The 16,619-nt window shown below is 37.4% G+C and overlaps 1 protein-coding gene across 1 annotated transcript; it reads left to right on the top strand.

The window, feature by feature from the left end:
* Nucleotides 1–617: 617 nt before the first annotated feature.
* Nucleotides 618–3,167, top strand: LOC112801413 (putative RING-H2 finger protein ATL21A). Its single transcript, XM_025844122.3, has 2 exons — nt 618–1,594; nt 2,537–3,167. The coding sequence occupies exons 1-2, from the start codon at nt 823–825 to the stop codon at nt 3,001–3,003; spliced, it is 1,239 nt and encodes a 412-aa protein (XP_025699907.1). The 5' UTR covers nt 618–822; the 3' UTR covers nt 3,004–3,167.
* The last annotated feature ends 13,452 nt before the right edge of the window (nt 3,168–16,619 follow it).

Below are 16,619 nucleotides of genomic sequence, written 5' to 3'. Positions count from 1 at the left end.
TTAAGTTTTAAAAGTATTTTTTTGTTACATATAAAATCAGAGTACTTCGTCATTTTGACCAATTTACTTGAATCATATGATTTATATCCTGCTCGATCTCTTTATTATCCTATATAATGTATCCATACTTTTAATTAATTAATAACTAATTAATAAACAAAAATAATAAATTCTCATTATTTTTTAACATTCTTCTTACCGAAAATAGTCTGGCGCATCACTCAGCAAATACCAATTGGCAACTGCACTACTGCACTTAGTCTCTTACCCATTCTAATTTTCAGGCTTCCACAGTCATCCCAACTGTTCTTCACTTTCAATCTAATTTCTTCTCCTAAATATTTCTTCTAGCCAAACTAATGGTACTATATAATATATATTTTATTTTTATATGTAGTACAACACTAAGTTCTTGAGAAATATATACATCCGTGAGCCAAAAGACAAACAGAAGCACCTGGTTTGTTTGTCATTATCAAAATCAAATTAAAATATTAATGAAATGAAGACTAAATTGGGTTGACAACTTGGCTAATTACTTGACCATGACTTCCAAATTTCAAATTAATTTGCTAATACTAAACTATTATATTCACACTAAGCACCCTTGTAAAGTTCTCCTGACCTTGATAATTTATTTTGCTTTGATTCAAAGCTTATGCGAGTTTCCACCAATTTAAATCAATCAGTCTCAGCACAATTTGACCAAGTAGAATCATACATACCTATCTACAAGCTAGAAACCTAAGCCATCATCCGAAGAATATAATCAACTTCAAATCCATTAATTCTCCCATCATATCTTTATGCATATTCTAAACTATGACTACCCCGCAATATTATTCCCTAACACTTGTAGTCTTGATTATTATTATTATTATTGGGTACAGAAGAACAGAGGCTGATGAGGCAAGTGATAATATTAATAACTGTGACACAACCGTTATTGCCTCATGCGGAAACTACACGCTCCCTATTGAATTCCCGTTTTGGATGACCAGTGAAGGCAACAACACACGGTGTGGGTACCGAGGTTTCGAAATCAAGTGTAACAATCAGAAACAACCGTTGCTAAATCTCCCAGAATCCGGTGACTTCGTTGTAAACGGGATCGAGAATGATGAGCAAACAATTCTGATCAACGACCAAGAAAAGTGCCTCCCAAGAAGGATCATGCTCAACCGTGGATTCAGCCTCGCAGATTCCCCTTTCCAATTAGCCGACGGTTTCAGTTACCAGAATTACTCGTTTTACAGCTGTCCATACGACCCAACATCACCGCTCATGATAGAGTGCTTGGGATCCACGCGCAACAACCTCAGCTATTCCGTGTTGGCGGTGTTGTCGTCGCAAGTAACGCGTCAAAGGTTGTTGAATAATTCATCGTCGTGCCACTTTATTACATCCGCTTTGGCACCTGTTCCCAGTTATGTACGGTATGAAGTGTTTTGGATGAGTTACGATGTTGATATACGGTTACGGTGGAATGAACCTGATTGCACGTCTTGTATACAAAGTGGTGGACGCTGTGGCCTCCTACCGAATTCTAACGATGATCATGCTGCTTGTTATGATCTTCCACACCAAGGTCAAGGTACGATTTACATTTCTTTTTGTTCTTAAGTTAAAAAAAAAATGAAGTTTAACCTCAGAAGTCTACAAATAACGTAAGCTAGGCTTTGCTTTATTCTGCTTTATTTTTTCTGGTCTTACGCAAGCTAAAATAGTGTAGCAAGTATCTTTATCTTTTAATAATTAATGGTTTTGGTTCAAGTCTTAAGAATGAAATACTCACTCTCTAATTTTCAAGTCCTGTGATTTTCTTTTTGTTATATTTTTTAGAGTGAACTACCAATTTGATATTTGAAAATTTTAGATTTTGACAAAAAAAATTACTGAAAAATATCATATATAAAATAATTTAAAAATATGATAAAAATAATTAGTAAATATTATTTTTTATAAATAATAAAAAAAATTATATTTAACAAATAATTTATTTATTTAATCTAAATTTTTGTATCAACATTTGAATAAATATTTAAAAAATAAATAAAAAAATCAGAATAAAATTTAATCTCTATTTTTTTATTTTTTAAAAAATTCACCATAAAAATAAAAAATTACTTGACATAAAATTACAAAATTTTAAAGATGAAAATATTTTATTTTTCTAATAATACTTACAAAAAATTATATTAAAATATAATCTCTAAAATTTTTTTATAATATATATTTAATATCTTTTTTTCTCATTTTTAAATTTTTCGAGAACAAATTTAACATCTTTTGAAATTATTTTTGTCTAAATTTTCGATTATCACTTTGGTAATTCAATCTATTCTTTATCAACTATCTAATATTTGATAGGTATACTATCTATTATCACGAGAAATTGAGAATTGATGAGATTACTGTATTTATTGTGGCTCATGTACTTTAGCTTTTAATTTTTACTCTCAGTATGAAATTACGTTAGTACATTACAGCTCCCTAATTAACTTTTTCTTCCGTTTCGGTTTTGGACAATGGTCAGGTCTTTCAAGGAAAGCCAGGTTTGGTCTAACCATAGGCGTGGGAATACCTGGAGTCATTGGCATCATTGGACTAATATGTTTATTGCAGCGCAGAAAGATGAGGCGAGATCAGCGACAACAGTCATCAAGAACACAACCGGAATTTTCTATCATGATTGTCCCTCCCCCTCCAGCTGTCCTAATGGGCCTTGATGGCCCATCAATAGAAAGATATCCGAAAACTGAGGTTGGTGAGAATGGGCAATTGCCTAGGCCCAATGATACCATTTGCTCAATATGTCTCTCTGAATACAGTCCCAAAGAGGTGCTGAGGACCATAACAGAGTGCCAACACTATTTTCACGTTGATTGCATTGATGGGTGGCTGAAGATGAATGCTACTTGCCCTTTGTGTAGAAAATTGCCCGCAAGATCAAATTCCAATTACGACTCCTCTTTGCCTTTCCCTCCATCTTCCTCCTCCTAATGTTTACTCATTCCAATCATTGTTGAATGATCAATGTATATTTTCCGACAAAAAATACTGTTCTTTTTTATTGTCAATTTAAAAAAAATTCGATTTTTTTCTGTTCTAGCATCGACTTACACTTGTAAAATAAACAGAATTGAAAGTAAATTGATTTATGTTCATATCTTGATCCAACACAGTAGTTAGGCCCAATTAAGTCAAAAAGGCCTAATTCAAAGGGTTGGCCTTCATTGATCCACCTGATCTCTCCAAAGATGTCAGATTCGACATGAGCTGGTAGATGACACTTATTAAAATAAGTAACTGCCTCTTTAAATCTCTCACCCACTTCTAGAAGAGTGATCTTAACAACCCTAAGATAAAGGGACGATTATCCACCATCTGATGTGGAACTACCTCAATGGTGGTTATTGGTCCACCACCTATAAATACTCTGATGCACTCAGGTAAACCTAAGTTCCAATATACTTAAACCTGCTTAACCCCTTGCTGACTTAGGTATCGGAGTATCTTCGCAGGTGCCACCCCCCTTTCTTCAAACACACAACTCGGACGGCGGCTCCCAGGCAGGAACAAGTCGGAGGTTACCTTCCTTCAACGTTTGGGTCTTCCATTCGAGCCCAATCATCTGGTTCTAGGTAAACTCCAGAACATTGGCGCCATTGTCGAGGACTTGAAAGATCAACGCATGATGGCGGACAACCAGCACGAAGACGGACACACTGCATCTGAGTCCGATCCAGAGCATCAGGACGCAGTCAACAACGATCGAGCGATTATATCCCTACAAGGAATAGAAGGACAGCACGGTGAAGGTCCCTCGAATACCCAAGGACCGAAAGGAATCTCATCCGAGGTTCATCAACCTAGAAAAGATAGGCAACCTCACTCTACCGACCTAATGGGATTGTTACATGGCCACCAAGGCCGACTCGAGCAACTAGAACAGGAGCTGGAACAACAGCGTGAAGCAGAACGAAGCCTCAGAAGAGAAATCGAGCGACGAAGAGAGATTGAAGAAAAGCTCTCAAAGCCAGAATCCAACCTTCGAAATAAGGATTCTCGCAGAGATCGAAAAGACACCCATCGGGAGAAGAAGACCCATTCATTGAGGATATCATGAGGGCCAAAGTTCCCAGAAACTTTAAAAGCCCTGACATCAACCTGTATGATGGGACGACAGACCCGAAGCATCACCTCAGCAATTTCAAAAGTTGGATGTACTTAGCCGACGCGTCGGACGCCACTCGTTGTAAGGTTTTTCTGACAACTTTAACAAAGGCGGCCATGAAGTGGTTTGATGGCCTCCCCCCAGGTTGGTGACCAGCTTCGACGACCTCTCGCGTAAGTTTATTGTACGATTTTCAATTCAAAAAGACAAGGTCAAGCACGCCCCTAGCCTCGTAGGAGTCAAATAGGAGGTCGGAGAATTCCTGAGAGACTACATGGAAAGATTTAATAAGGCGTGCTTAGAAATTCAAGATCTGCTCACTGAGGCAGTAATAATGGGTCTCGTCAATGGACTCCGAGAAGGTCCTTCTCCTAGTCTATCTCAAAGAGACACCCGACTTCTTTGAGTGATGTACAAGAGCGAGCTGAGAAGTACATCAACATAGAAGAGAATGCTAGGTTACGAGAACCAAGCTGGCGGCTGGGGCACCCTCACCAAGCAAAAGCATAGGAAAAGGAACCCAAGAAAAAGGAAGAAGTCTGGCAAGAGAGGCCCAGAAAATACCAGTCCTACACTCCTTTACGAGTTTCTCTAGTCGACGTCTATAGAAAAATTTTTCATGCTGAAAAGCTTCCTCCCCCATAACCTATTAAGAACAAGAAGGTGGGAAGCTGTAATGAATATTGTGAATATCACAAGCTGTATGGACACTTCACTAATGATTGCTACGACTTAAAAAAGTGATAGAAAAGCTGGTCAGGGAAGGTCGGATAGACAGATATCTCATGGAAAGGTCGGACAATCATGGAAAAAGAAAAAGAGATGATGAAGGTCACGGACGAAGGAGTCCGCCTCCGTAGATCCCAGAATGACATATCCATATGATATCGGGAGGATTTGCAAGAGGAGGGTCAACCAAATCATCTCAAAAAAGGTATTTGAAGGAAGTCTATCAAGTCGGGAATGAAGTGCCCGACCTCCCAACCATTTCTATTACCAAGGAGGACGGACAAGGTATTGTGCCTGGGCATGACGATCCGGTAGTAATCATTATGATTCTCACAAACGCTCATCTGCGCAAAACTCTGGTGAATTAAGGGAGTTCAGCTGACATCTTGTTCAAACCAGCATTTGACAAGTTGGGATTGGATGAGAAAAAGCTAAGGGCCTATCCCGATACCCTCTTCGGATTAGGGGACACTCCCATTAAGCGACTGGGCTTCCTTCCCCTACACACAATATCTGGAAAGGTGATGAAATCCAAAACCTTAAGCATCGACTTTGTTGTCGTCGATGTAGCTTCTGCCTACAATGCTCTAATAGGCAGAACAACCCTAAATCGACTTGGAGTAGTAATTTCTACACCCCATCTGTGCATGAAGTTTCCAACACCGGGAGGGATCGCTACCATAAGAGGAGACCAGAAGCTGGCGAGAAAGTATTACAATGAAAACCTGAACTTGAGAGGTAAAGGCAAAGAAGTCAATACCATTGAGCTCGGGAGAGTCCGGGTTAGAGAAGAACTACGACCAAAGCCCAGAGGAAGGGCCGAAGAGGTACAAATCAGGCAAGAGATTGAGAAGAACACCAACATAGGAGCCAATTTAGTAGAAGATCTGAAGCAGAAGCTGGTACAGCTCCTACAAGAGTATTCCGATCTGTTCGCATGGAATAGACCCCAAACTAATCTCACATAGATTGGCTGTTCATCCGGATCCCGACCTGTTCAGCAAAGAAGAAAGAAGCTAGGACCTGAACGAACTCAAGTGGTCAAAGAGCAAGTGCAAGCTCTGCTAGAGGCAGGTTTTATTAGAGAAGTCAAATATCCGGCCTGGCTGGCAAACGTGGTGTTAGTAAAAAAACATAATGGCAAATGGAGAATGTGTATTGACTATACCGATCTCAACAAGGCATGCCCAAAAGACCCATATCCTCTACCCAATATTGATACCCTAGTAGATTCTAGCTCGGGATATCAATATTTGTCATTCATGGATGCCTACTCGGGATATAATTAAATCCCGATGTACAAGCCATACCAAGAAAAGATATCGTTCATTACACCAAGAGCGAACTATTGCTACGTGGTCATGCCATTTGGATTAAAAAATGCAGGGGCCACGTATCAAAGACTGATGAATAAGGTGTTTGCACCTCATCTGGGAGAATTAATGGAGGTATACGTGGATGACATGCTGGTGAAGACCAAGGATGACGCCAACCTCCTGAATGATCTCTTGCAAGTCTTCAATACCCTATGATTGCATAGGATGAGATTAAATCCCGATAAGTGCACCTTTGCAGTGGGGCCTGGAAAATTCTTAGGATTTATGCTAACAGAAATAGGGATTGAAGCTAACCTCAACAAGTGTAGAGCGGTCTTGAAAATGAAGAGCCTGACCTGTTTAAAGGAAGTCCAGCAGCTGAACGGCCGACTTGCAGCTCTATTCAGATTCTTGGCAGGATCAGCATTAAGATCCCTACCACTTTTTTCTCTACTGAGAAAAGGATGTCAGTTCGAATGGACTCCTAAATGCGAAGAGTCATTCCAAGAGTTCAAAAGGTACCTGAGCCAACCTCCCATTCTTTCTCGGCCAAAAGCAAGGGAAGAACTCGTGTTATACTTAGCTGTCGCCGAGAAGGCCGTGGCATCAACATTAATACGCGAAGATGAGGTCGAACAGCATTCTATTTACTTTACAAGCAAGGTGTTACAAGGCCCTGAGCTAAAGTATCAAAACTTGAAAAGTTCGCATACGCCTTGATAGTAGCATCTAGAAGGCTTCGGCCTTATTTTCAATCTCACACAATCAGAGTTTGGACGAACTAGCCCATTAAACAAATCTGTTAAAAAATGGATATTGCGGGCAGAATGGTTCAATGGCTGATAGAGCTATCCGAATTTGACTTGAAATACGAAACTCGGACAGCCATCAAAGCCCAATGTCTCACGGACTTTGTGGTCGAATACGCAGGAGATCAAGAGGAGACCTCCACAATCTGGGAGTTGTATGTGGATGGCTCATCCAACAAAGTCAGAAGCGATGCTAGCATAATATTGGTTAGCCAGGAAGGAACTCAAATAGAAGTTACCTTGAAATTTGAGTTTTCAGCCTCTAACAATCAGGCAGAATATGAAGCTCTGATCGCTGGACTAATGCTAGCCAATGAATTCAGAGCAACCAAAGTAGTAGTCTTCCGCAACTCTCAAGCTGTGAATTCTCAAATTAATGGAGAGTATCAGGCCAAAGACCCAAACATGAAAATGTATTTAGAGAAAACTATGGAGTACCTTAGGCGATTCCCCGAAACCGAGGTGAGACACATAACTCGAGAACTTAACAACAGAGCAAACGCTCTCTCCAAGTTAGCGAGTACCAAACCTAGGGAAACAATATAAACCTGGTCTAAGAAACTCTCCAAGAACCCTCAATTATGAAGATAGGCACCAAGTTAGACGTCTTAAAAGTTTCCGGATTAGACCTCGGATGGATGACTCCTCTGATCGAATACTTAAAATTTGACATCCTACCCAAAGAACAAAAGGGGGCCAAGAAGATCTGGAGGGAAGCACAGAACTACGCTCTAGTACGAAATATCCTTTACAAAAGGAGGATATCTACACCATTGTTGAAGTGCGTCCCGAGTTCTAAGGCGGAAGAAGTCTTGGATGAAGTGCATAATGGCATCTTTGGAAACAATCTTGGAGCAAGATCTTTAGCCAGAAAGGTTATCCGAGCTGGATTCTTCTAGCCAACCCTACAAAGAGATGCCACCGACTTCATGAAAAAATGTCAACCTTGTCAGGTGCATGCAAATTTTCATGTCGCTCTCCCAGAAGAACTCATTAGTGTAACTTCTCCATGGCCCTTTGCAAAGTGGAGACTGGACCTACTCGGGCCTTTTTCTCAAGCGCCAGGACTAGTAAAGTTTCTCATTGTGGGGGTAGACTACTTCACTAAGTGGATAGAAGGAGAGCCATTAGCTACTATTACGGCACAGAGAAGTCAGAAATTTCTGTACAGAAATATTATCACCCAATTTGGAGTTACACACTCCATCACAACTGATAATGGTACACAATTCACTGACTCTACATTTAGAAGCTTGGTAGCTAGCATGAAAATCAAGCACCGATTCACTTCGGTCGAGCATCTCCAAGCAAATGGACAAGTAGAAGCGGCCAATAAAGTTATATTGACAGTGTTAAAGAAAAGGCTTCAAGAAGCAAATGGAGTTTGGGATGAAGAGCTTCCTCAGTTACTATGGGCCTACCGAACCATACCTCATTCAACTACTAGCGAAACACCTTTCCGACTTGCTTATGACATTGAAGCCATGATCCCTATTGAAATCAACGAGCAAAGTCCAAGGGTGAGATTTTACAATGAGATCGGTAATGTTCAAGCCCAAAAAGAAGAACTCGAGTTGCTCCTAGAAGTCCGAGAACAAGCACAGATAAGGGAAGCAACGTTAAAGCAAAGGATGGCGACAAGGTATAACCAAAAGGTCATTCGAAAAAGTTTCGCCTCAGATGACTTAGTCCTCATCTGAAATGACATTGGAGCGAATAAGTCGGGAGAAGGAAAGCTTGCTGCCAACTGGAAAGGACCCTACAAGATAGTTGAGGTCTTAGGAAAGGCCTATTATAAAGTGTCCGACCTAGGAGGATTCGAGCTTCCAAGGTCATGGCACGCTTGCAATATGAAGAGATATTACAGCTAGAAGCGAACCTCGCTCTCTGATGTACTCTTTTTCCCGACTTCATGGTTTTTTCCCAAAAAAGATTTTTCTGAAGGGGTTTTAACGAGGTATCAAAGCGAGGGCTAGGGGCAGAAAAGCCATAAGTCGCTTCCTTAGTAGCAAAAGCACCCTTATGAAACCACATTTCACTAGTAATAACATCTCTTTTTCCATCTCTTTACTTTTCTCTTTAAAATTTTCATTTATCATTACTATGATAAGCACTGACTTAAGATCGAAAAAGCGCAAAAATCCATTGACCGACCTACATGGTCAGCAAGATAAAGTGACAAGGTACAAGTCATTGTAAAGAGGTTATAAAAGTTGATCATAACAAACTCGAAAGTAAGATAGCTAACGACTTATAAGTTGGATAGCCCGAGCATATCAAAATGCATTGCAAAAATAACCTAAGTTACAATAACGACTCAATAAACAAAGTTGAGCGTAAAGATTAAGTCAATGGAAAACAAAGATATACTAAAGCCCCTTAAAAAGACCAGGAGAAAGGGTTTTTTCATAAAAGCGGAGCCGAAACGGAAGGATTAGGCAAGGAAAAATTTTCCTCCAATCACGTGGGGCAGTAGAAAAATTATCTAACTCATATAGTTTTCCTTCATGAAAAGTTTTTTCAAAAAGCTTCATAAAGTTCGAAGCAGCAAAGACTTTTTCACAAAAAACTTTGTAAATTGAAAACCCTTCAGACAAAGGTTTCATCAAACATAAACAACATTGCATAGTAAAACAACCACTTTGTTAAGAGGTCCATCCAAAAAGGACCAAAAACCAAAAGTTGTTGTTTATGATCCTATTAAAAAATAGGATCAAGTATCAAGGAATTACCAAACAAATATAAAAGAATTCATAAAAAGGACCCACAAGCCGAGCCTTAAATAGCTTAAATCACTGGGGACCAAGAAGAGGATTAGGGTCATCGGCAGGGGAGGAAGTCGGTTCGGCCGCAGAAGTCAGAGGGGTTGGGGGGATCTCTTCAGCATCACAGGTCGACGTCACAACAGGAGCAGCGGAAGAATTCGACATATCAACCTCACGAGGAAGGGATTCAATGATGCGCTGCCCTGCCGTCTTTAATTCGGAGACAGTAACAGGGTGAGGAGGAGACATTATCTCTCAATTAACAACAACCTTGTCAGGGTGAAGAGGGGATAAATCCAAGTTGGGAGCAAGGACTCCGACTTGTTGTTTCAGCACCCTAAACACCTCTTCAATACCCTCAACAATGGAGTCCTCAAAGTCCTAGTAGCTCTCCCGAAGCTGCTCAACCTCCTTTTTCAAGTTAAGATTGGCAGAAAAAATCCTCACATAGTTCTGTTCAGCTTTCTCCTTCAGGCCCTCAGCCATAACACACTAGCCCATCAATGTTTCCTCCCTCTCCCGAGTCTGAGCAAGCTCTTCCTTCAACCTATCATTCTCCTCTTGCAACCTTTTCTCATCCTCTTGATACATGACAATCCTTCCTTGGAGATCCTCCAAAGACTTTTGAGTAGTGCTCAATGGAGTTTTGTCAAAGATATCAAGAAGAGAGGTACAGACCTCAGCAGTTCGAATTCTCCCTTGGATCAAGATCTGAAGATGATTTCAGATAGTAGCATCATCCATAGCAATTTGTCTATAGGGAAGGATGTGCTTCCTAGTAAATTTAGGTCCATCAAAGCCGGTATCCCCAACACTAGAGGAATCGGCTTCCATGGTCTTACGTTTCTTCTTCTCAGGTTCCGAGGTGGATTGAATTGGGGGAGCAGGAGGAGGAGGAGGAGGAGGAGGAGCAGGAATAGGGTTTACCAAAATGGGTTGAGAAGAAGTCCCCAAACTCGAGATTTGACGATGAGAAGGAGTAATGGAAGCCCCGGCCTCCTGAGCAGCAGCCCGGGCATGAGCATTCCTCTTAACCTTCTACACCTTCTGGTAAGCTGCCTTCGACCCACTTTTCATTTTTTCTGAAAAAGGAAATTAAGAATGATTAGCATACAAGTCGAACGCAAGCAGACCAACACAAGTCGAAAGATTTAGGAAATAACTACAAAATCAAAAATAAAAGCTACCTAGCTCGGTCTAGACATAACTCGATGAACCGAGAAGAAATTTTCTGGTATTGAGGTTGGGAGCCTGTCCCCAAACCTCTTGAAAAAATTTGACCATCGCCTCCTCCACATCATCAAAATCAACCATATTGTACTTTTCTACGGGGGCTGCCTCTGCCCAGAATAATTGAAAGCGGGGCTCATGGTTGTCATTCAGAAAAAAGGGGTGATAACCCTCAACAGCTTAAACTTTGAAAAAGAAATTTTTAAAATCATGAAAGGACTCATCAAAAATAGAAAAAAAACCTTCCAACCCTGTATAGCTCGAAAAGAAATCCATTGTTGCTTGTTCTGCTTACTAAAAGGCTTGGTCAGGTGGAAAAAGTAGAAAAAGATTCTCAAAGAAGTCGGAAAGTCAAACTTTTGGCTGACAAGCTGGTATATTTTCAAGAAATCCCAAGAATTAGGGTGGAGTTGGGTAGGAGCTACTCAACAGTGGGACAAAATCTCCATCTCAAAATTAGAAAAAGGGAAGGTAACCCCCAAACGGATAAAAAGGCAATCATACATGAAATTGAAATGGGGATCAAAGTTGTTAAGCCTCCCGCAACAAACTCGGTCTTCAGAGCCCGGGGCCACTAGTTCATATTTGGGTTCATCAGCATTTAGGCTACAAATCCTATGGTACTTTCGGAGTTCAGTTATAAAAATATCATCCACTAAAGATTTTTCAGAGAGGACCGAAGTATCTACCCATCTCGAAAGGGTTTCAGAGATTTGGAAAGACATTTTCAGAAAAGCAATATATAAGGAAATATACCTACATTACACAAAGAAAAAGGGAGCATCATCAAAAGTCAGGCTAAAGATAATTCTTTTCAAACAAAAGAACAGGGATAACCGCAGCCAAAAAGACTTTCGCAAAAAGAGAACACAAAATCTCAAAAAATCTTCCTACTACGAACAGTAAAGATATCACAAAGGAATTTTACTCTCAAAGCATACGGTATATTAAGTACAAAAAATACTGTAAAAAGCGAAAGGGAGATGCAAAAAACTAACCTTTGTGAAGAAAAAGATAGAAAGGCGAACACGGCAACAGAAGAGAGCCTGGGGATTTTTGGGAAGTGAGAAAAAGAGCAAAGGAATGAAACAGTAGTTCTAGAGAGCAAACCAAAGAAAAGAAAGAAAAAAGAGGGAAAGGTATTTATAACACAGTAGGGGCATAACAGTAAAACAATGCAATCATTAAAAGAGAGCGCGGTTATCAATGTAACTGCCCCGCATGTAAATGCAAAACCCAAACAGACGTGACGGTTGACAAGACGTGACAATTGATAATTCAAAATCACGTCGGATTCCAACTTGGTCAGAAAGTATTAACCTTGGTATCTCCAAACTCCATCAATACTCGAATCCAACTCATAACTAAGAGATCGAACTCGGGTAGGGGCAATGTTCATACCCTAACCCAACGCAGTAGCCATGCCCAATTAAGTCAAAAAATCCCAATCCAAAGGATTGGCCTTCACTGATCCACCTGACCTCTCCAAAGAGGTCGAATTCGACATGAGCTGGCAAATGATACTTAATCAAATAAGTAACTGCCTCCTTAAATCTCACACCCACTTCTAGAAGAGTGATCTTAACAACTCTAAGATAAAGGGACGGTTATCCACCATCTGAAGTGGAACTACCTCAATGGTGGTTATTAGTCCATCACCTATAAATACACTAATGCATTCAGGTAAACTTAAGTTCCAATATACTTAAACCTGTTTAACCCCTTGCTGACTTAGGCATCGGAGTGTTTTCGCAGGTACCACCCCCCTTTCTTCAAACACACAATTCGGACGACGGCTCCCAGGCAGAAACAAGTCGGAGGCCATCTTTCTTCAATGTTTGGGCCTTCCATTCGAGCCCAATCATCCGATTCTGGATAAACCCGGAACAATTTAATTTGTGATTTTTCTCTTTAATTTATTTAAATTAGGATAAAGTTTTTTTTTGATATTTTTAAAATTTTTTAAAATTATTCATAATATTTAATTTAATTTAATTTTATACTTAATATTTAAAATTAATTTCAATTTTATTTTTACAGTTAATTTTTTAATAGTTAACAATTATCAATATTTTTTAAACAATTTTACCCTTTATATAATTTTAATGTCTAATTCTATTTTCAATTAAAATCACCAACAAATGGCTAATCCTAACCCCCTCCCCCCTCCAATCTAAACTCATAGCATGTCACTGTTATTGTCATTAGTAGAATACTCACCTATTCATTATCACCGTTAACTACCATTATTATCATCATCATTAACATCAATTACAATACTCCAACCCCATTGCCACTCTTTCTTCTACTCTTTGATCTTCTCTTTTCTCGTTCTCTTCTATCACCACCATTAATTCTTTATCTCACAGACCCTAACCTCCACAACCACCAAACCACAACTATCATCACCAACGTCTTCTTTTTTTTATCTTTTTTTTTAATACGAAACGTAACCCAAAATAAGATAAAAATCAAAGAAAAAAATTTTTCTACTTCAATTTAATTTCCTGAAACAATCGTTAAATAAATTACTCTATCTCTTTTGTTTACATCCAAATTTAAAAAAAAATCAAAAAAATTTATTCATCAAAAAATTAATTTAAAAAAAGTAACAGGGAGTCTTTAAATAGACTCCTAGTAGATCAACCTAAGAATGAGCCAAATTTTTTTAGATATCTAATTTGAATTTAAATTTCTAAAGATAATTTAATTTAAATTAGATTTGATTTTTATTTAATTAGATCAGATTTGATTTAAATTTAAACTTTCTAAAAATACTACTAAATAAATCAGAACTAAATCAAATCTTCTAACAAATCCTAACAATAAAACAAACTAAACATAGACTAAAAAATTCTCTTGAACACATATCATTATTCCCCTCTGCAAAAAAATTCATCCTCAAATCTTGTTCAATCACTTTTGAAAAATAGTCCATCAATTAGTTTACTGTGCATACCTTTTGTTCAAGACCACTTAAACTATCAAATGCAAAATAAACTGCACTTTGTCGTATGTTGAATACTTGAGACGTTCCATATAGCCACTCACTATAGAATAAAATTGATTGCCCTTCACTCCTTCCATCCACATTAATTCCTTCAAAATTCACCAATAGATCTGCAAAACCTTTAAAATCTGACATGTAAATATTAGGCAATTCATTGTTAGATATATGAGAAACTGAAGACTCTTTAAAAGTCATAGACACTAATAAACTATTGTCTAAATTATAACTTTTAAGATTTCTCTCACAAGTGTGTTTATTGCTCTCAATTTCTTTTTCTCTTAATGGCTTCTTTCTCTCATATTCTCTGTTTTTTTCCTCAAAATTGTCCTCTCTTTCACTTAAACATTAATTATTTTTACTGAAATACGCACTCTTTTTTTCAGTCTCTTCTTCTCTCAATTTTTTTTCTTTCTTATTTTTTAAATTGCTCACATCCCAATAACCTCTTTGAGAACTATTGCACCTTTGGTTCCTGTAAGTACTCATCTCCATCTACAACATACTCAACAAATTCTTCTATCACTGCCTATGAAGTAGAATTAAAGAAAGGATCAGAAGAAATTTGCTCATGTCGATCTATAATATCCTTCTTAAAATCTGCCATAGTAAATTTTGTCGTATCCTTAAACTTTGCTCCTTTAAAATCTTGTGTAGAATTAGAGTCTGAAAAGTGTCAAATTGTCATAAATTGTTGTTACGCCTCCACCTCAATTGCCAAATGGATTAAATTCTCCATTGTTGTCATAAAAATTTTAGGACCCTTGTTAACATTAGCTTTGCACATTAAATACAACAATTCTTTGTGGTACTCCTTTACTAATCTTGAACTTTGTTTCAACTGATGAAGCTTTTTAAGAAACTTATTGGTATGATGATGGCACCTACTGATTACTCATTATGTGTAATGATGGCACTCAGATTAGGTCACTCGTGTTTGCACTTATATAATTGATTTTTATTTTCAATTGAACTCAACATTCTTGCATTTTACCACTCTTGAAAACTCTGAAATCTGATACCAAATGATACGAAACGTAATTTAGAGTAAGATTAAAAATCAAAGAAAGAAACTTCTCTACCTCAATGATTTTTTGATGCAACAGTTAAGGGAATTACTCTATCTCTCTCTTTCACATCCAAGTTTCTCAAAGAAACTCAAAAAAATTTTCATTCATCAAAAAATTAATTCAAAAAAAAGTAACAAAGAGTTTTTAAATAGACTCCTAGCAGATCAACGTAAGAATGAGCCAAATTTTTTTAGATATTTAATTTAAATCAAATTTAATCTTTATTAAATTAGATCATATTTGATTTAAATTTAAACTTTCTAAAATTACTATTAAACAAATTAAAACTAATTCAAATCTTTTAATAAATTCTCACAACAAAACAAACTAAACATAAATTAAAAAGTCTTCCTGAATACGTATCGCCTTCAAACAAGAACGACGACCATTTGACCATCACCACCAACTAGATCTAGCTTATTACAATTTACAGATCTCGAATCGTGGAGGTGAGCGTTGGTTGATGGTGACGCAGCTATGGTGGGGTGAGGACAGACGGGAGTGGAGAAGAGTGGATTGGAGATGAAAAGACATGTATAATGATGATGATAATGTGGGGTTAATAATAGTTTGGATGGATACCCATGATAGTAGTGATGGTGGGGTGGGTTAATAGAAGAATAAAGAGTAAGGTTAGGATTAGAATGAATTTGGATTAAAGATAAAATTGAAAAGAGAATATTTAACTAACTATTGATTATTAAAAATGTAATAATAATAACCCGCGGTTTATTAATTCGTTCAATAATAATGTTATATGTAAGTGTTTTTAAAAAAAAAGACGTTTTAAATATTTTTATGAAAATATCTGCTTTTTAGCATAGTAATTATAGTAATTATAATTTCGATATAGTTTTTAAAATTTTTTTATATTATAATTTTAAATGAATCAATTGATTTTACAAAAATTTGTACTAAGTCTAATAATTTTATAATTTAAATTTGTTATAAATATATATTTTACGTATTTAATTTATTTTTTTGATTTCACATAAAAATAAAATATCTATTTTTTCTATCTTATTTTTTGTCTGTTTAAATAAGTGTTGAGAGTTTCAATTCTACCTTGTATATACAATAATTTATTAGCCAATAATAAATTTTTAAATAGAACTCAAATCGACAATCTAATCCTTAAGCTGCTAGACTAAGAAATATTGAAAAAAAAATTTTGAACAATTTTTGTCTTTCCTTACAAAAATTATTGCAAAAAAGGAACAAAAGCGACCAAATATAGAGATTATTAGTGAATATTTAACCAGTGTTCTTCAATAGATATTTTTGTTCCTCTACAAATTAAATATTGCAACCCTAAATATCGGATTTCCTTTTTCTACGTTATGATCCGTCTTTTATATTCAAATGTTAGTGCCTTGTTTTGTCCATTGTCGGAAGCAAATTAGCATGGTCATACATAAGTCCATATTTGTTTACATAAGAAAAAAAAGAGATAAATTAGTATTGGACGATTAAAACTAAGATTCTAGCACATCTAGGACTACCCGACCACGCGGCA

Source organism: Arachis hypogaea, chromosome 5 (genome assembly GCF_003086295.3).
Source record: "Arachis hypogaea cultivar Tifrunner chromosome 5, arahy.Tifrunner.gnm2.J5K5, whole genome shotgun sequence".
Taxonomy (NCBI): Eukaryota; Viridiplantae; Streptophyta; class Magnoliopsida; order Fabales; family Fabaceae; genus Arachis; species Arachis hypogaea.
The sequence above is the reverse complement of the archived record's forward strand: the minus strand, read 5'-3'. Positions and strand labels throughout refer to the sequence as shown.